The sequence below is a fragment of the Crocuta crocuta genome, unplaced genomic scaffold (genome assembly GCF_008692635.1).
Source record: "Crocuta crocuta isolate KB4526 unplaced genomic scaffold, BGI_CrCroc_1.0 scaffold134, whole genome shotgun sequence".
Lineage (NCBI taxonomy): Eukaryota > Metazoa > Chordata > Mammalia > Carnivora > Hyaenidae > Crocuta > Crocuta crocuta.
In genome coordinates, this window is record NW_027530183.1 from 1,344,642 (window position 1) to 1,365,971 (window position 21,330).

The 21,330-nt window shown below is 36.0% G+C and overlaps 1 protein-coding gene across 6 annotated transcripts in view; it reads left to right on the plus strand.

The window, feature by feature from the left end:
* FAM13A (family with sequence similarity 13 member A) overlaps nt 1-21,330 on the plus strand; it is a 374,408-nt gene that overhangs the window by 27,441 nt on the left and 325,637 nt on the right. For 2 of the 6 annotated variants that reach the window (XR_013335363.1, XM_077765113.1), the window contains exon 1: nt 914-1,102. The exons of 1 other annotated variant lie outside the window; for it this stretch is intronic. Coding sequence is in view for 4 of the 5 variants with exons in the window: in XM_077765113.1 (XP_077621239.1) it covers nt 998-1,102 (105 nt within the window). In the remaining variant the exon portion in view is untranslated. Of the gene's footprint in view, nt 1-913; nt 1,103-21,330 lie in introns of those variants that run through there. 3 more of the 6 variants (XM_077765114.1, XM_077765110.1, XM_077765109.1) reach the window with 3 other exon arrangements.

Below are 21,330 nucleotides of genomic sequence, written 5' to 3' on the forward strand. Positions count from 1 at the left end.
GTTAGATTTGAAGGGAAGTACTGAAATGGGAACTGATTCCAGTTTTCCCTTGTCTTCACACCTGGTACCTTTAAGATATACTTCTGTTATGTTTTGAGGGCAATGTAAGTCTTTTAAAATTGGGTAAAGTGAAATTTCTCACACAGTATTAGTCAGCATTCTCTTAAATGTGCCACTAAAAAAGATTTGACAAAAAAGTGGTAATAAAAAAATAGGACAGTGTCCTTCTGGGTTATGTGAAATGGATATTTTAGCTATCAGTTCAAATATTTGGAAATTGTAAAGTCTGTCATATTTTCTAATGACAACAGCATATAAAGTAGGACATTGTTGAAAGGTCAACCAGAGGCTGATTTTCCAGACTATAAATCACATATGTTGAATTGTGGAAGTCTAGAAACATGTTGTTTTATGTTGATTACCAATATCTGTGAATAAGATAATTCAGAAGTAATGAGAAGTGGTAAAAGCTGCATAAAATAAAGTATTTTCATTTAGAAATTATAGACTAACAGTGGAGGGAAGAACATTTTGATAGAATTTAACTGGTTTCTAAGGGGCAGTGGAAGAGAAAAGTGCCTCAGAAAAGTGAAGAATGTGCCTGCAGATTGAAACCTGAGTGTGAATATGTGAATTTTTCTTAGGAGTAGCAACTAGGAAGCAGGTTTGCATATTCACTGTTTGGGCTTAGTCCTCTGATTAATGAATACCACCAGGTGATGGGCGTTTTCTGAACGGAGAAAGCCTGTGTGGTATTTGGCAAGTCAGGTTTAAGGAAAAGATGTCAGCAGCTCAAGGCCCATGTCACATGACCTCCACTACTTGCCAGTACTAGACGCTCTGGATCAGATTTCAACTCCAGGCAGTCCTGCCAGCCATGTGGGTTCAGCCCAGTGAGAAGCAAAACCACACTTCCGAAAATGTTAGGAGCTGCTCTTTGCTCGCTGTGAGGCCTCTGGATTAGGAACTGTTTTTCAAATGAAAGCATATCTGCTGCATGGAATTCTCGTACTTTGCTGTCATTTTGATGTTTTCATCCGGTCTTCATCACTTCTACCAGGCACTTCCTGCGAGAATGGGGGCAGGCGCTCTCGCCATCTGTGTGAGTACAGGCTGCCCCCATCTTCTGTGGACACTGCGGGGCTGAGGAGAGGCCTGTGCCCTCCTGGTTTTGCTGAGATGTTTGTGCGATTTTGTTTTTCCTTTCTAGGTGGTGGGGGAAGGTTTGTTACTTAAATTCCTATCTATTCAAATGGATGTTAAACTGTGTTTGGGGCAGCATTCAGCATTTTTGTCTATTTGTCTTTCCAAAAAAGATGAAGGAAGAAGCAAGCGTGCAGGAGTTTATGCGGTTAGGACAACTAGATTTAAAGTAGAGCATTCTCAAGCATTTCAGACTTCCTTGTTAGAGATGAGTTAAATATGAATGCTTAATTGTAGTTACTGGAAAAATCTAGTGGCTAGACTAAGAATTAAAATAACCACAAATTTGTTCCTTCTGAGTATGTGTATGACCTTTTCCTTTTCACATTTTTGTTTTCATTTAGTAATAGCTAGAATTTCTGTTTCAGCATGGTTGCTGAAAGTGACGGAGAAAGAGCTTGTTTGATAAATGTTTGTGAAGCATTAATCGACTGTAGAAACTTCTGGTTATAATACAGTGGCACCAATAAATAACACTGATGTAAAATCCATGGGGAAATGTGTGTATTTCTAGGGTTGAATTAATAAATTTCAAAAGCAGTTCTGTTGATGCTTATATATAACTTTTTTGCAATAACCACATATTGTCAATTATACAGTTTACAGAATGCTGTGATTTAAATTTTTATTTCAGTATATAGAAAATGCATATATATCAAGTATAGTTCTATTTCAAGCTGGTATTGTCTTCCAATGAGGCATTTTATTTGTCCCCAAATGAGCTAAATGAGAAATATCGTAATCTTTATTATCAACTGCTCACTTCTGTATCATCACATTTAGGTCAGATCTTTTGTTCTTTTTTTACAGTTTCAGAAACAGCTGCAATTTGTGGTAGGTTGTGATGGCATCCTAAAACATCTAGAGATATCTGGGCAATTTTTTTTACGTATATGCCCCAAATGATCACCAGATGGTAAATCAGCCCCACAGATTGAATTTTCATAGTAAAACTCCTTCATTTTTGTGCTTGGAACTTTTTGGTATCCTGTGTGCTTGTCTCTGTCTCTTTAGCCCTGAGCCTTGTAGTATCCAGGTGGTTATCTTTTTATCATTACCAAGAGTTTTCTTCAAAATCTTTTTTTTTCTGTTGTAAAATATTGAGCTTTTATTTCATTGCATCTTTCCAACTGTATAAAACAAATACTTTAGGACAGGAAATGTGTGGAGTATGAGGCAGCAGATCAACCTATTTGTCCTGAGACATGCAGTCATCTCTGTCCGATTAGACCCTTACTTCTTGCCCTTGGCCTGCATGCATTGATCTCTACCTTGGTTGAAACACATTCTGACCCATGATGAAACTCCATATTTTTCCTTAGTTTAATCCACAGTATATGCAAAATTTCATGTAAGGTTGACATGAAAATCATACTATTTAAGAGATTATTCACTCTAGTGAAGGAGTGATTCTCTGTCATTTCTATGCTTTTAACTTCAGGTTAGCCTTTATTCTCTATCCAGTTGTACTTATGGAAATGTTTATGTTTTTAGGATTTTTAGCATAGTATTTCTGGAAAAACATAGCTAAAGGAGAACAAGATTTTTTTTTAATGTTTGTGGCAGAAAAGTGAGAGCTAATCCTGCATAAATGTAAGCATAGGGGCTGGCATACTTGATTTTAGTTTGGGACTTATTTACTTAGATATAGCTTATATGTAGCAACGGCTCAGATACCCTGCTACTGAAGATAGTTGTTTAGACAGAGTACTAGAGTACTAAATATTTGTAGTGTGTGTGTGCATATGTATGTATGTTGAAGTGGAACACTCCATTAAATGGAGTTCAAAGATTCTCTGTTTCTATGTCCATTGACTAACCACCTTTCTCTTCCTCATTCCTTTTATCTCTTCCAATATTACTACCACTGTTCATAAAACCAAAATGGGCTCAAAAATCCTACTACTCCTATTTACAAAGCAGTTGTAGCCTATTCACTGTAACATCTATTTTTCCGCAATAAATTACACCCAGGCAGAATGGGAACCATACCTGCCAGTTAGTATTGCCTTTAAATGTCACTTTGAGAGGACTCCAGCTCTCTCGGGTGAAATCTCTAGCCTTTCAGACCTCTTGCACCTCCTGCTGTTCTGTTCAAGGTGACATCTGGGTATTTCAAGGAAGGTGGGCTTGAGAGTAGGAGCTGCCATATCCCAGTGACTGAAGAAGGAAGGGCCTAGAATACATGTGTGTAGATTTTTACACTCTAGATGCTCTGGTCTCTGGTGTATTCAGCAAATCTTTGGTGGATTTGTAGGTAAATATGTTGGTATTATCCAGGCCTTGCAGTCCACTCCTCCTTAGTTAGCCACAACTTTTGATGGTGCTGGGAACAATTCAAAGGATGTCCTGGGCCTCGTAGCCTTTGTCCCTAATTTGAGCCCCTCCACTCCTGTAATGTCACCACCATGTATCCTCAGCTACCTTACATCCATCCCACAGTATAGGCAAGAACTGTGGTCCTAGTGCAGAAAGGTTCACAAACCATGTTACAATATTCTAGTCACAGATTTATTGACCAGCTTGAAACACAGCACAAAACAAGGAGAGAAAGATCTGCTAGGCTAACTATGTAGGAAGTGTTTCAGTGGGACGAAAGGCCCACATTCTGAGTCCTGTGTTACATGACATTCATCTATTCTGTCTCTCATCTTCTCTACCACATCAACCTTTCCGGATCATGGTGGGATTTTTGAGGACCAGTGTTGAGTGTGAGCAAAGGGGCTCAGCAGATGGAACATGACTGAGCCAACACAGCTTGCTCTATCATTAGAGGCAAGTGCGCCTAGGTATAGTTGTAACTTGCTAATAGAGTCCTGAACAGCTATCGGTTTTTATCTGCATGTCTCAAGCAGACAGCACATGGGGTCAACATGGGTATAATCAATGAGAGACTCATTTAAGACATGAATATTTGCTGTCTCATAAATGTTGGGTTCTTGATTCTTCTATCTCTACTTAATTATCTCTGTCAACTGTGGCTACCACACTATCTCCTCACATATTGTCGATGCTTGTACTTCTCATTGTTGTTCTCTTCTCTATTTAGCTGAACTGAAATGTCTTAAGTAATACAACAAACAAATATTTTGCAAATTCAAGTTTCAAACCCATCATGGTTATCTTTGTTGTTTCTAGTTTGATGTTTGGTACCAAACTCATCCCAAACAGACTACATTTACATTTCTTTAATGCCACGATGAATTTCTTCATTTTTTCTTGACCTCCTGTGTTTTTTGTCTTTGTTTTGTTTTGTTCATTTGGAGTTTTAGAAAGAATATAGGCTAATTTTGGAGCCAGGCAAACCCGAGCTTAAATCTTGGCTATGTTATTTGCTTTACTCTGACCTTAGACATTATTATTTTTAAATTTTTTTTAGCATTTATTCAGTTTTGAGAGACAGAGAATGAGTGGGGAAGGGGCAGAGAGAGAGGGAGACACAGAATCTGAAACAGGCTCTAAGCCATCAGCACAGAGCGTGATGTGGGCTCGAACCCACAAACTGTGAGATCATGACCTGAGCTGAAGTCGGATGCTTAACTGACCGAGCCACCCAGGCATCCCTGACCTTAGACATTATTAAGCAGTATGCTTTCTTGATAATTTATTTTAAAGAATATTTGGCCATCTGTTCAGCTTTCTTGACATATTTGTCTCATCAGACATTAAAGTTTGAACGCAGGTGTCCTTTCTTATTTGTATCTCTTACCTATTATTCAGGGCTAGGCAGTAGTAGGTGTTCAATAAATGTTAGCACAGAAAAGGTAGGTGAAATTTAAAACTAATGCATGACTTTAGTTTTGTTTGTTTGTTTGTTTAAATGGGTCTTTTGAAGATCCTCATAAAACAGCATGCCTTATAAAAGGCATGTCTGCAAAGGCATTCAATCTTTGAGGGTATTTTTTGTGAAAATGGCACAATTTTCCATTTATGGGAATGAGCAGGATAATTGTAAATATTTTGTACTTTAAAAAATCATTTGAGTCTCCAACTGAATAACACATGAATTCTCTTACTGTAAAACTGCTTCAAGTCAATGCAATTCCGCACATCCATTCCATCTCGGATGATGTATAGGCTGGTCAAGGCATAGCTTTCCCTCGAGTGGGCATGTAATCTGCTTTAATCAGGGTAATTAATACCAAGTGTCCCAATAGGAACTCCCCTGAAATCTCAGTAGCTTGGGGAAATGGATAAATTTGTAGTTTACTCACAGTCTGATGCAGGTTGACAGAATCCCTCCTCCATCTGGTGACTTTAGTGTCCAGACTGCCTCCATTCTGTGAGGTATTTGCTATTTCAGCATTTGACGTGTATCCCCTAGTTTATATCAGGGATAAAAGGAGATAGAGGAGGTACACATGTTTTTATCTGCCTCATTCTGGAAATGATTCACTTCCCTTAAAGTTCATTGCTTTGAACTAGTCATATGTTCCCATGTGATGCAAAGGTGGTTTAGAAATGTAGAGAAGTATCCAATGAAATATTTCTAAACACTATTTCTGGCCCATAACCTAAATTGTTCAAAAGAGAAATATGTATGCTCCATAATTGGGATAAAACATTTCTGTCTCTAATTCCTCTACTGAATGTAAACAAGGAATTATATACCCCAGATGGTGCTGACAGATATCTTATCTATGGATCAAGAGGGAAGGCAGCCTAAGGATATCTTAATAAATCAGCAAGTGGCAGAACAGTGGTTACATTCATGAGCCACTGAATCTACCAGCTTAGAATGTTTCCTTCCCCTGAACTTCTTTGTATTAGTATAATGGGATAATACATGTCCTTATTATTTTAGCCAGTTTGAACTAGAATTTCACTTACTTGCAGCCAAAACATCTTGATTGATAAACTTCTTTGTGCAGTGGCTTGCTGTGTGATGGCTTTGGGAAGCTTGTCATGAACTGGAATGAGGCAGGACTTGAAGGCCGGACACATGGGTTTGAATCTTGGCTCCACGACTTACTGGCTGTTGGTTGTGTGACCCTGGACAATACACTAATCTCTCTCCTTCCTCACCTGTCAAATAGAGATAACAGCTTATATAGGATTGTTGTGAGAACCAAATAAAACAGTAATGTAAAAATACATTGAAAACTTCATTAAAAAATTACTTTTGTTATGTGACAGCCTACTTTGTCTTTTTTAAAAAGTGATTTCCTTAGTACTCTCCATTATAGATGGATTATACTTCTTTGAAATGAAAGGAATTCTGTGATCTGAAGAGACTGTTAATATTACTGGACTTAGACCAAATTTTAAATAGAATTAAACCTTTAATTTTGCTTTTTTCCACAATAAACTGATGAAGTATTAGAGGAAGACAATGTTAATAGTAGGCAAATAAAAGCATGCAAGTTTTCCTAAGGAAATCAGAATTGTACCGCAAGAAGAATTTTCATCTCTGCCATACAGAATTCAAAAATCAAACAAAAATTTGGTCAAAATTGTCTGAGTGTGGGTAAAGTTCCTAGTATCTAGGTTATTTCAGGGTCAGTTTCTGTGTGTATGAAGCACAATTGTGTATAATGGCTTAATGTCCCGGTGCAGAAGATTGTTAAGTAAGCTTTAGTGACAGTGGTAAAAGTACAAACAAGCATGAAGGAGCATATAAAGTTAAAGAATGGGGTAATTGGATAAAGAAGACTATGCTAAGGTAATAAATAAGATTAATTCCGATCCAAATCTTACAGTGATTTAGGCAAATGAAATCCCAAATATAAAGAAGCTTTCTCCAGTAGTTTCTGAAACAGAAACTGTAAGAGAGCTTACTTGAGCTGTTACTTGTAACTGTGGATTTCCAATGGTTTATAAAGAGGTACTATAGCAGGGTACCTGGGTGGCTCAGTTGGTTAAGTGTCTGACCTCAGCTCAGGTCATGATCTCCTGGTTTGTGAGTTTGAGACCTGTGTTGGGCTGTGTGCCTACAGCTCAGAGCCTGGAGCCTGCTTTGGATTCTGTGTCTCCCTCTCCCTCTGCCTCTGACACTCTGTCTCTCTTTCTCTCTCAAAAATAAAGAAACATTTAAAAGAATTTTTAAAGAGGAACTGTAGCAAGTAATAGCAAAATTAAGTTTATATAAGTTATATAACTAAATATAAGTTTTGTAACTAGCCGGCAGATTAGAGATTTTTAAAAAGTTTGTCATTCAAAATAATTGGTTTATGGGAAAAGATGCTGCAAGAACTTTGATTTATTATAGCTACTTTAAAACTGTTAAATTTACACATTAAAATTTTTAAGAAAACTTAAATTTGGAGGGTCTACCATATCAGATAGTAACAGAAATTAAAACAGTTTAAATTACAATGGTTAGCCAGTTGGAGAAAAATAATTGCTGGATTTCTTCTTTACTCTTTAAACTAGAGATGGATCAAAGATTTAAATACCAAAGTAAAACCATAAAACCGTAATTTTGGATCAAGAAGTGTTTTTCTAAAGAAAAACCAAGCTAGAAATCCTAAAGAAAAAGTTGGGTGAATTTTTCTGACAAATAACTAAAATGTCTGCACAATCCCAAATAACATTTAAAAATGCCCAAACTGGGACAGATACTTAAAATACACAGGACTAAATTTAATTTACTTTTTTTTTTAATGTAGAAAAAGTTCCTACAAGTCACTAAGAAAAAGAAAGCTAGCCATTAAAAAATGAACTAAAGTTGGGCACCTGGGTAGCTCAGTCGGTTGAACATCCAACTTCCACTCAGATCATGATCTTGTGAGTTTGAGCCTTGTATCTGCATCCGGCTCACTGCCTCAGCGCTGCGTTAGCACAAAGAGGGCTTCAGAGCCTCTGTCTCCCTCTCTCTTTGCCCCTCCCCCCACTAGCAGGCTCTTCCTCAAAAATAAACATAAAAAAATTAAAAATGGACCAAAGCTTATGAATGGTAGGTTTACAAGTAACCTAGGTAATGCTGTTGATCAAGCTGTAGACCAGTGGAGCATCTTTGCAGGATAACGTGACAGTATGTGTCAAAATGTATAATTTGCATACTTACTGATCTAGCAATCTCACTTCTAGGAATTTATCTTGCAGATACTTGTACAATTATGTAAAAATGTTGGTAAGAATGTTCATTGCTGAAATATTTGTAATAGCAAGAACTGTAAATAACCTAAACAATATAGTAAGTAAGATGGGTTAAATCAATTATAGTATCTCTAGATAATGTAATATTAAACAGCTGTATGTGCCAATATGGAAAGACCTCCAGACTGATCAAGTAACAAAAACAAGGTGCATAAATACACACTAGTATAGTTACATTTGCCTTGTTAAAAGTAGTATGCATATATATGCTTAATTAAGCATAGAAAACTTCTGCAAGGAAACACAATAACTGGGATAGGGTAACCTTTTAGTTTAAACTCTTGTGTTTGAGTTTTGATTGAGTGCATACATTTAAATTATGAATAAAGACTACTCAGGGGCGGTTAAGCATCCAACTTCAGCTTAGGTCATGTTCTCATGGTCCGTGGGGTTCAAGCCTCACATCAGGCTCTGTGCCGACAGCTGAGTCTGGAGCCTGCTTTGGATTCTGTGTCTCTCTCCCTCTCTCTCTGTCACTTCCCTGCTCATGCTCTGTGTCTCTCTCTCTGAAATATAAATAAATATTTTTTAAAAAGATTAAAAATTAAAAATGGAATGATAGCTCTGTCTAGAATAAATAATGATTAGTTTATAATCATGAAAGCACTGATATTAGAATTGAATGTCTATACTACTTTTACAGATACATTTTGAAGTACGTAAATTACTTGAAATTGTCTAACATATAAAAGGATATAGACTTCATCTGCGCATGTCATAGGGCAGACTAGAGCTGGATAGAATGTAACATAAAGTTTCTCCAAATAGAAGTATCTAAAGATTCCAGTATCAAAAAAATGAGCTGGTTGTCTCAGGTGGTCAGTACTCTATCACCATAAGTAAGAAAGAAGAGGATGAGTAGTCATGGGTTGACTTGTCATAGGCAAGTCATGGAATTAGAGTTACAGGTGAGGTATCTTCTCAGGGTTCTAGAGTTCTGAGAATCAGTGTGCACTTGCCAGAATTTGTAGCTCTCAGCCAATTTGCTAGACTGTTGGAAAGTTAGCACATATAGATCTTTTAACCCCTATACTTCCTTCAGTTAGGGCTTCCTCTGTGTGGAGGATTGGATGATTGTCCAAAGCTGAAGGCAGAATTCCATGATCTTGATAATAAAGCTAGGTCCCAGGGGAGCCTAACATTTTAACTGGTAAATGAAGTCTTAATCTGTAAAAAATACATATTTTTAATGAAATAGAGGGTATTATTATGATTGCTAAGTTTTTACTCTTTTACTGTATGAAAAAATATGTTGAAATTATATAATAGAACTCAGTTGATTGGCTCATTCTAGGGAAAATGTAGAATAGCAGTGGAAAAGCTAAAGAAAAACAGTTGTGTAAGGAGAATTTTGATGTAAAATTGTCTTATCAAGTAATTTACTTTTGGTCTTAATTTCCAGAGATTCCTTTAATATTTAAGAAACTAGTTTTAGTTACAATGTAAATAAATGATCTTCTGCACATATCTTTATTTCTGTGCTTTACACTGTAAATAATTCAGGTAGGCCTGCAAGTACATGCAGCATTGGTTTTAAGCCCATTTGGATTTTCTTAAGCTGTATGTTTTGGTCTTAATTTTTCCAAAACTGATATGTGTTTAACATTGTAGTTGTTCTTACTATATTAGGTTGTTAACTTTAGATGAGTTTTTGTAACTTCTTAAAAAGCGACCTTCTGTTTCTGACTTTATATTTCACTAAACTTGTTGAGAAACAATGGCAGGAATAGCCTTTGAAGAGCATTTTTCAAACTCAACTCCCAGCAACCTCCTGTAAGACTGCTCTCTTCTGTTTATTTATTTATTTTTATTTTTTTAAATGTTTTTTATTTATTTCTGAGAGAGAGAGACACAGCGTGAGCAGGGGAGGGTCAGAGAGAGAGGGAGACACAGAATCTGAAACAGGCTCCAGGCTCTGAGCCGGCAGTCAGCACAGAGCCCGACGCGGGGCTCGAACCCACGAACCGCGAGATCATGACCCAAGCGAAAGTCAGACGCTTAACCGACTGAGCCACCCAGGCGCCCCCGCTCTCTTCTGTTTAAATCCTCCTTGTCTCTGAGAAGACAGCCAACAGTGATGAACAAAGGTTTAACATTAGTGACATTAAGAACTGTCCCTTCTTCAAATAACTTAGGGATTCTTTTTTTTATTTTTAATATATTTACTTTTTTAAGTAGGCTCCACACTCAGTGCAGGGCTTGAACTCCTGACCCTGAGGTCAAGAGTTACATGCTTCACAGACCGAGCCAGCCAGGTGCTCCCAGATAAACAGGAGACACTAAGCACCAGAATGATCCTGTGCTTTCAGAATTTTTTATACATTGGTATAGCAGAAGTAATTACTTAAAAGTGACCTGCCACAGAATTATTTTGTCTAGAATTACTGAAGAACAATATGTGTGCTATTAAAATGAGGAATGTAGAATATTTCTAAAAGCATATTGACATCAGTATATTCTTTGTACTGATACACAGTACCATTTTGGCAGAAAGTTTTTAAGCACTTGTTGACTTTTTCTATGTTTTTTAACAGCTTTTTTTGAAGTGTAATTTACATACCCTAAAGTGTATTCATTGAAAATATACAATATAATAATTTTCAGTAAATTTACCAATTGTGCAGATAGCATCACAGCCTAATTCTGGAACATTCTGTCACCTCAGTAAGATTCCTTGTGCCCATTTATGATTAGTTCCATTCCCACAATCTGCCCTCCCTCCCTCCATCCTACCCTCTGCCCCCACCCAAACCTCAGACAACCACTAATTTACTATTTTCTAAATGTTAATTTAGAACAGAAACTAATGTTTCTGTACATTTACCTTTAGTGGACAATGGAATATCAGTGGAATCATACAATATATGTTCTGTGACTGGCTTATTTCACTTAACATTATATTCTTTTTTTCCTAATGTTTATTTTTGAAAGAGTGCACGTGGGGGAGGGGTAGAGAGAGGCGACAGAGAATCCAAAGCAGGCTCTGTGCCGACGACAGCAGTGAGCCTGATGTGGGGCTCAAACTCCTGAACTACAAGATCATGACCTGAGTCAAAGTCATATGCTCAACTGACTAAGCCACCCAGGCACCCCACTTAACATACTATTCTTGAGGCTCATCCATGTTGTAGCAATGCATGAGTATTTCATTCCTTTTTAATTTCCAAATAATACTCTATTATGTATTACATTTTGTTCACTCATTCGTTTCATAGAATTTGGGTTATTTCCCAATATTAGGAATGATGCTGCTATGAATATTCATATACAAGTCTTTGTGTGATAATGTATTTTATTTTTCTCAGGCAGGTACCTAGGAGTGGAATTGCTGGATCATATTCTAAATTTTTGCTTAATGTTTTAAGATACTACCAAATTTTTTCTAAAATGATTGCACCATTTTACATTCTTATTATCAATATGAGGATCCCAATTTCTCTACATCCTTGCCAGCATACCATTACTCTTTTATTATTCTAGTCATTCTACTGAATTTGTAATGCTGTTTCTTGATGAATAATAATGTTAGAAATTTTTCATATACATATTACCCATTTGTATATCTTCTTTGGTTAAACGTCCCATGTCTTTTGCCTATTTCTTTATTGGATTGTTGCTTCTTATTGAGTTGTAAGAGTTCTTTTTATATATTATCATTCAAAGTTCTTTATCAGTTATATGACCCACTGGGAGTGGGGATTTTGTGCTTTCTTCAGATTAGTTGAACCAGAGCCAAAGCTGCTGGTTTCGTTACTGTTGTGGTGACCCCACCTGAGGGGCAGGAGGGATAAGAGAGGTTGGGAGTAGGCCCAGGCCACAAACTCCCATTATTCCTTACTAAACTGCATCAGTTTCTCACAAATAAGAGTCTCTTTTTTTTTTTTTCCCCCTTTGGTCAGTTTCTAGATCCCTGAAATGACTGTTTCTGGCCATTCTGTTTAGCTTTGTATTGTTTTGTTTGGAAGAGGATTTGCTGATAGATCCCTGTGTTTTATCACTGGAAGTCAGCAGTGGGTCTTGACTTCATTTTATATAGAGAATTTAACTTTTCATGATAACCTTTCATTTTTCTTGGTATAACAATGATACATGTCCAGTGTATAAAATTTAGGAAATAAGTAGGAATAAATTTTAGGTATAAAATTTAGGAACTAAGTAAAAAGTAACAAATAAGTTTCCATAACACAGAAATAAACACATACTATGTGTGCTTATTGTCCTATAACTTCATTTTTCTATGAACCTATAAAGTTATAAAAACAGATTAGACCTGAACTCAGTTTTTTAGAATTCTTTTTCTTCCCAAATAATATATTGTAAATATCTAAAGGTTCCATTTGTATAAAATAGGAGTCTTGCTCACTGTTACTTGCTTCTTCCCTGTATTTGGAGATCAGGCTAGATGGAGGATAGGCTGGGAGGAGGCCCCGGGTTCTCTTCAACGTTGCCAAATTGCCCTCCAGAAATTTTAATCAGTTTATAGCCACTGCTTCTTACCAGTATTTTCTCTTTTCAAAGAAACTTCCATGAGTAGAAAGGATGACAAATAGCATCACTTTGTTTTTGCCTATCTTTGATTGTTAGGATCTTCACCACCTCCTGAGAAAATCTGTTCTATCTTTAGAAGTGATTACCATTTCTTCTTTATAGGTCTTAAAACCTGACTCCAGATAACTGGTTTAAGTTATCACTTTCTGGTTTTGTCCTCTGAACTACATGGCAGCTCTTTTAAAATCTAGAAATGTTTTGGCCTCAAATTTTCCCATTTGAGTGTAATTATACCATGTTCTTCATTCCTCATATAACATAGTTATATTTTTTAAATTACTAATTTTTAAATTTTTTTAATTTTAAAATTTTTTCTTTTTTAAAACTTAAATTTTGTCACTTCACCAAAGTCTTCCCAGCTGTTTATTATTAATTGGTTAAAATTTGTCCTCTGATAGTTTTATCAAGGAAGGTTCAAGTGTATAATATTTTCCTAGCCTTTGTATATTCAAACTACAGCTTTTTTGGTTGAAGTTTGACTGGTTATTAAATTTGGCACATGCAGTCTTTCCTTAAACATTTTTTAGGTCTAATTCCATTGTCTTCTGCTGTTAAATACTGCAGTCTGTTAGTTTGAGGCCACTTTTTCTTATTATGACATGATTTTTACCTGGCTGCCCAAAGGACTCTTTTTTTTTTTTATTGTTAGTCTAGTAATTTCCCTAGAATACATCTTCATGTGGACTGTTCTGGGTGTGTGCCTTTTCAGTTTGTAGATTCAAGGTTTCAATGGAAACAAAGCTTTTGTGAATTAGTTTTTTTTTTTTTTTAATTTAATTTTGAAAGAGAAAGAGTGCTAGTGGGCAAGGGGCAGAGAGAGAGAGGGGGAGGGAGGGAGACAGAGAATCGGAAGCAGGCTCTGCACTATCAGCACAGAGTCCAATGTGGGGCTCAAAGTCATGAACCATGAGAGCATGACCTGAGTCAAAGTTGGACACTTAACCAACCGAGCCACTCAGGCACCCCTCTGAATTACTTCTTTAAATATTTTCCATTATTTGTTTTTCTTCTTTGGAGACTCCAATAACACATAATATATTGGAGCTCATTAAACTGCTTTTCTGTAGTTAGCTCTTAAATCCTTGTCATTCATTTCTTAATGTTTCATTATGTCTACCTTTCTCACTTGTGTCTTGTGTATCCCTTACTGGGCTGTTAATGGTTTCTATTCCCCTTTGAACTCATTATAAATTAGTCTTCATTTCTGAAATATTTTTTCTTCTCTTCATGATTCTGCCAGTTTCCATATCACATTCTCCTATGGACTGATTATCTCCTCCCTACATTTTTGCATTTCTGCTTTGTGGTATCTTTTCATTATTTTAATCAATTCATTAAATTTTATTTTGTGTAAAATGTACTTAAAATTTACCATTTTAACCATTTTTTGATGTACGGTTCAGCATTAGTACATTCACAATGTTATGTGTCAATTGGCATTATCCACTTCCAGAACTTTGCATCATCGCCAACGTAACTTGTTACTCATTAAATAACTGTCCATTCCATCTTCCCCCTGGCCTCTAGTAACTATTGCTTTATTTCCTATCTCTGTGAATCCGCCTATTCTAGGTGTCTAATAGGTAGAAACATAGTCTTTGTCCTTTTGTGTCTGGTTTATTTAACTTTGATAATGTCTTCAAACTTCATCAGTGTTATAGCAAGTGTGAGAGTTTCATTTATTTATAAAGCTCAATAATATTCCATTGTGTGTATACATCCCACATTTTGTTTATTCATCTGTTAATGGACATTTGTACTATTTTTACTTTTTGGCTATTATGAGTAATGCTGCTATGAACATACGTGTACATGTGTCTGAGTCCTTGCCTTTAAGGAATATTCTCAGAAGTGAAATTGCTGGATCACATGGAAGTTTTATATTCAATTTTTTGAGGAACCCACTCATAGTTCTATACAATTTTTACATTGTCACCAGTGATGAATAAAGGTTCCAGTTTTTCTACATCTTAGTCTGCACTTGTTATTTTCTGAGGTTTTTGTTTGTTTTTGTTTTGTTAGATTTTTATTTAAGAGCAAGATCCCATGATCCTAGGATCATGACCTGAACCTAAGTCAAGAGTAGGACACTCAACCTACTGAGCCACTCAGGTGCCCCTTTGGGTTTTGTTTTTTTAATAATAGCCATCTTAATGGATGTGAAGCCGTATCTGACTGTGGGTTTTGTTTTGTTTTTGTTAAATTGCTGGACTGATCCTGATATATTTTTTAAAGGATGTTTTTAAAACTTTTTTTTAAATTGCATCTTTTTAAAAAGTTTTTATTTAAATTGTAGTTAATATACAGTGTAATATTAGTTTCAGGTATACAATATAGTGATTCATCATTTCCATATAATACTTGGTGCTCATCACAAGTACACTCCTTAATCCCCATCACCTATTAAACGGCCCCCCCCACACCCCACCAGCCCTCTAGTAATAATCAGTTTGTTGTCTATAGTTAAGAGTCTGTTTCTTGGTTTTCCTCCCTCCCTCTCTTTTTTTTCCCTTTTGCTCATTTGTTTTGTTTGTTAAATTTGACATACAAGTGAAATCATATGGTATTTGCCTTTCTGACTTGTTTTGCTTAGCATAATACTCTCTACTCCACCCATGTTGTTTAAAATCGTAAGCTTTCATTTTTGATCACTGAGTAATATTCCATTATTTATACATACCACATTTTTATCCATTCATCAGTAGATGGATATTGGGCTCTTGCCATACTTTGGCTGTTGTCAGTATAGTGCTGCTATAAACATAAAGGTGCATGTACCCCTTAAAATCAGCATTTTTGTATCCTTTGAATAAATACCTAGTAGTGCAATTGCTTTGCATAGTCATAGGGTAGATCTAGTTTTTAATTTTTTGAGGAACCTCCATACTGATCTCCAGAGTGGCTGCACTGGATTGCATTCCCACAAGCAATAAAAAGGGTTCCTCTTTCTCCTCATCCATGCCAACATCTATTTTCCTGAGTTGTTAATTTTAGCCATTCTGACAGGTATTAGGTGTTACCTCATTGTGGTTTTGATTTGTATTTCCCTGATAATGAGTGATATTGAGCATCTTTTCATGTGTCTGTTAGCCATGTGAATGTCTTTTTCAGGAAAGTGCTCATGTCTTTTGCCCATTTTTTCACTGGATTATGTGTTTCTTGGGTGTTGACTTTGATAAATTCTTTATAGATTTTGGATACTAACCCTTTATCCAATATGTCATTTGCAAATATCTTCTCCCTGTCAGTTACCTTTTAGTTTTGCTTATTGTTTCCTTCGCTGTGCAGAAGGCTTTTATCTTGATGAGATCCCAATAGTTTATTTCTGCTTTTATTTCTCTTGCCTCCAGAAACATGTCAAGTAAGAAGTTGCTGCGGCCAAGGTCAAAGTGGTTGTTGCCTGTTTTCTCCTCTAGGATTTGATAGTTTCCTGTCTTACATTTAGGTCTTTCATCCATTTTAAGTCTTATTTTTGTGTGTGGTGTAAGAAAGTGGGCCAGTTTCATTCTTCTGCATGTTGCTGTCCAGTTCTCCCAGTACCATTTGCTGAAAAGACTTTTTTCCATTGATTATTCTTTCCTGCTTTGTCAAAGATTAGTTGGCTATACATTTGTGGTTCTATTTCTGGGTTCTCTATTCTGTTCCATTGATTTACATGTCTGTTTTTGTACCAGTACCATACTGTCTTGATAGTTACAGCTTTTTTTTTTTTTTTTAATTTCTAGGAGAGAGAGAGAGCATGAGCAGGGGAGGGTCAGAGAGAGAGGGAGACACAGACTCTGAAATAGGCTCCAGGCTCTGAGCTGGCAGTCAGCACAGAGCCTGACGCGGGGCTCGAACCCACGAACCGCGAAATCATGACCTAAGCGAAAGTCGGACGCTTAACCGACCAAGCCACCCAGGCGCCCCTACAGCTTTAACATCCAGAACTGTTATGCCTCCAGCTCTGGTTTTCTTTTTCAACATTTCTTTGGCTATTTAGGGTCTTTTCTGGTTCCATACAAATTTTAGAATTATTTGTTTTAGCTCTGTGAAGAATGCTGGTGTTACTTTGAAGGATTGCACTGAATGTGTAGATTTCTTTGGGTAATATCGACATTTTAACAATATTCTTCCAATCCACGAGCATGGAATGTTTTTCCATTTCTTTGTGTCTTCTTCAATTTCTTTTCTAAGCTTTCCATAGTTTTTAGTGTATAGATACTGTACCTCTTTTGGTTTGGCTTATTCCTAGGTATATGGGTTTTGGTGCAGTTTTAAATGGGATTGATTGCTTGATTTCTCTTTCTGCTGCTTTATTATTATAATATAGAAATGCCACCAATTTCTTTAAGTTGATTTTTTTATCCTGTGACTTTGCTGTATCCGCTGTAGCTGGTGAGTTTTCCATGTAAAGTATCATGTCATCTGCGAAGAGTGAAACTTTGACTTCTTCCTTGTTGATTTGTATGCCTTTTATTTCTTTTTGTTGTCTGACTGCTGAAGTTAGGACTTCCAACACTATGTTGAACAACAGTGGTGAGAGTGGACATCCCTGCCGTGTTCCTGACTTTTGGGGGAAAGTGCTCAGCTTTTCCCCATTGAGGATGATATTAGCTGGGGATCTTTCATATATGGCCTTTATGATATTGAGGTATGTTCCTTCTACCCCTACTTTCTTAAGGGTTTTTATCAAGAAAAGATGTTACATTTTGTCAAATGCTTCTTCATCTATTAAGAGGATCATGTTGTTTTTCTTTCTTTCGTTTATTAATGTGATGTATTACATTGATTTGCGGATATTGAACAAGCCCTGCAGCCCAGGAATAAATCCCACTTGATCATGGTGAATAATCCTTTTAATGTATGTTGGATTCAATTTGCTGATATCTGGTTGAGAATTTTTGCATCCATGTTCATCAGGGATATTGGTCTGTAATTCTTTTTAGTGGGGTCTTAGTTTTGGAGTGGAGGTAATACTGGCCTCATAGAATGAGTTTGGAAGTTTTCCTTCTATATCTATTTTTTAGAATAGCTTCAAAAGAACAGGTATTAATGTTTCTTTAAATGTTTGGTAGAATTCTCCTGGGAAGACTTCCAGCCCTGGACTCTTGTTTGTTGGGAGCAGAAACTTTTTATTTTGATGAAGTCCTGATAGTTTGTTTTTGCTCTTGTTTCCCTTATCTCAGTAGTCCTATACAGAAAGAAGTTGCTATGGCCAGTGTCAAAGAGGTTACTGCTTGTGATCACTGTGGTTTTGATTGATATTTCCTTGATGACTAGTCATGTTGAGCATTTTTTCATGTATTTATTGACCATCTGTACGTTGTCTTTGGAGAAATATCTGTTCAACTTTTTTTCCCAATGTTTGAAATGGGTTGTTTGGTGTTTTGACTGTTGAATGGAAGAAATAATTCACGTAGTCTGGATATTAATTCCTTATCATATATAAGACTTGCAAATATTCTTCCTATTCTGTGGGTTGTCTTTTAAAGTTGTTAATTTTGATAAAATCAAAATCAATTTATATTTTATTATTGCTTGTCTTTTAGTGTCATTTCTTTATTTTGTTCTATTTGTTAGGTTACTGTTTCCATCTGCTTCCTGGCAAGGTTTTTCTGATGAGTTATTTTAGGAAAGTCATGCTTTTTTTTACTTTTTTTTCAAGTATTGTTTCTGTATAGTTGCTGGTAATATTGTTTTTTTTACTCATATTCCAATAAGATGGATTTTTGTGATATCCATAGCAAGAGGCTCCTATGGGGGTGTAGTGATTGGGGGCCACGGCAGCTTTTCAAGGTTCACAGCCCTGGGACTCTTTCTATTGCAACCAAAAGCACTATTTTCTTTTTCTTATTAAATTATAATTTTCATGATTAAATTTTATTTTTTTTAAATAGTTTATTGTCAAGTTGATTTCCATATAACAACCAGTGCTTATCCCAACAAGTGCCCTCCTCTGTGCTCATCACCCCCTTTCCCTTCTCCCTCACCCCCATCAGTCCTCAGTTTGTTCTCAGCATTCAAGAGTCTCTCATGGTTTNATGGTTTCCTGTCTCATTCAGGTCCTGAAAGGACTATTTTCTTAAACATAGCTCCTGTTTGCCCATCTTTTGTTTGCCTCTCCTAAGCGAACCTGAATCAGGACGGCTCTGCTGTCCTTTCCTCATAGACTTGGTCTCCAAGGGAATGCATTCACTATAGATAGTGTATTTTTCTGGTGATTCTTGATAACTGCCCCCTTGGTGTCCTTGTAGCTACTGTAGCTACTTTCTGCACCTTCTTTCTTCTCTTTAAGAAATTGAGCTCCATTCAGCTCCTGCTTAAAGTGTACTATATGTTTAAAGCAAAAATTTTAAGAGATTTTAAAGACCTTTCACTACTGCATCTCTACTGGCCCTCTCCAGCTTCCTCACAGTGCTGGTATGATGTCTGCCATAAACTTCCTGCCCCACCATCACCTTTAGCAGCAATTACATACAAATTAAAGTTTATCATTTTTCTGTCTTCTCTTACTTTTGTTCATTCTTTTCTTAATCTGTGTGGTTTTAGGAGAAGTAATAAAATTCACAAGATTTTTATTGAGTTTGTTTTTAATCATGTTTTGAACATTTCAGTAATATTAGATAATATAAGGATTCCTTAATCTTTTTTGTCTAAGTTGTAGGCTTTAGTTGAACTTATTTGTGAAATCAAGATGATACAAGATAATTTAAAGTATGTTTATTTTCATAGTTTAAAAACAAACTTTTCTGGATTAAGCCTGACCTTTCTATAAATGTTAAATATTCTCAAGTCTTAATTTTTCCCATCATAGACCTCCTTTGACATGATTTTTTTTTTATTTTAAAGTGAGGCATAGTTGATATAGGACATATTAGTTTCAGGTATACAATGGAATGATTCAATATTTGCACACCTTGCCAAGTAATTGCCACAATAAGTCTGGTTTGCATCTGTCATCATATATAGTTATAAAATTTTTCTTTTGTGATGAGAAGCTTTAAGATAAACTCTTTGCAATTTTCAAATGTGCAGTACAGCAGAATTAACTTCAGCCACCATGCTGTACTTCACATCCCCATGACTTAATTATTTTTATAGCTGGATTTGTACCGTTTGATCTCCCTTCACCCATGTAACCCACTCCTCCACCCCACCTCTAGCAACCACCTATCTGTTCTCTGTATCTGTGAGCTCATGAGTTGTTTGTTTAGGTTCTGTATAAAAGTGAGATCATGCAGTATTTGTCTTTCTCTGTCTGGCTTCTTTTATTTACTATAATGTCCTCAAGGTCCATCAGTATTATCAAGGATGGAAAGCTCTTGCTCATCCTGAAGGCTAAATAATATTCTGTGTGTGTGTGTGTGTGTGTGTGTGTGTGTGTGTGTGTACCTCCTTTTTAATCCATTCATTCTTTGATGGACACTTAGGTTGTTTCCATGACTTGGCTATTGCAAATAATGTTTCAATGAACATGGGGGTGCACGTATCATTTTGAATTAGTGTTTTTGTCTTCTTCAGATAAATACCCAGAAGTAGAATTGCTGGTTCACATGGTGGTTCTTTTTTTAATTTTTTGAGGAATCTCCATACTGTTTTCCATAGTGGCTGCCCCTATTTAAATTCCTACTAAGAGCGAACAAGGGTTACTATTTCACCACATTTTTGCTAGCACTTGTTATCTCTTTTTATAGCCATTCTAAAAGATATCTTTTAAAATAGACATTTTAACAGATGTGAGGTGATATGTCAATGTGTTTTTGACTTGTATTTCTCTGATTAGTAATGTTGAGCATGTACCTGTTGGCCATCCATTTGTCGTTTTTGAAAAAATGTCGATTCAGATCTGCCCATTTTTTTAATCAGATTTTTTTGTTTTGCACTTCAGTTGTATGAATTCTCTACACATATTAACCTCTTTTCAGATATGATTTGCAAATGTCTTCTCTCATTAGGTGACCTTTTAATTTTGTTAATGTTTGTTTTTTTTTTTTTGCTATGTAGAAACTTTTTAGTTTGATATAGTCCCACTTTTTCTTTTGCTTTTCAAATCCAAATAAATTAGAGCTAACAGTGTTTCAAAGAACTTACTGCCTATGTTTTCTTCCAGGAATTTTATGGTTTCACGTGTTATGTTCAAGTCTTTTATCCATTTTGAGTTAATTTTTGTGCATTATAAAATACTAGTATAGCTTCATTCTCTTGCATGTGGCTGTTCAGTTTTTCCAATGTCACTTATTGAAGAGACTGTCCTTTTTCCATTGTATATTCTTGACTCCTTTGTTGTAAATTAATTCACCAAATATGTATGGGTTCTGCATTCTGTTAGATTGATCTATATGTTTTTAATACCACGTTATTTTGATTACTATAACTTTGTAATGCAGTTTGAAATTGGGGCGTATGCTGTCTACAGTTTTGTTCTTCCTCAAGATTGCTTTGGCTATATGGGTCTTCTGTGGTTCCATACAAATTTGAGAATTACTCTATTTCTGTGAA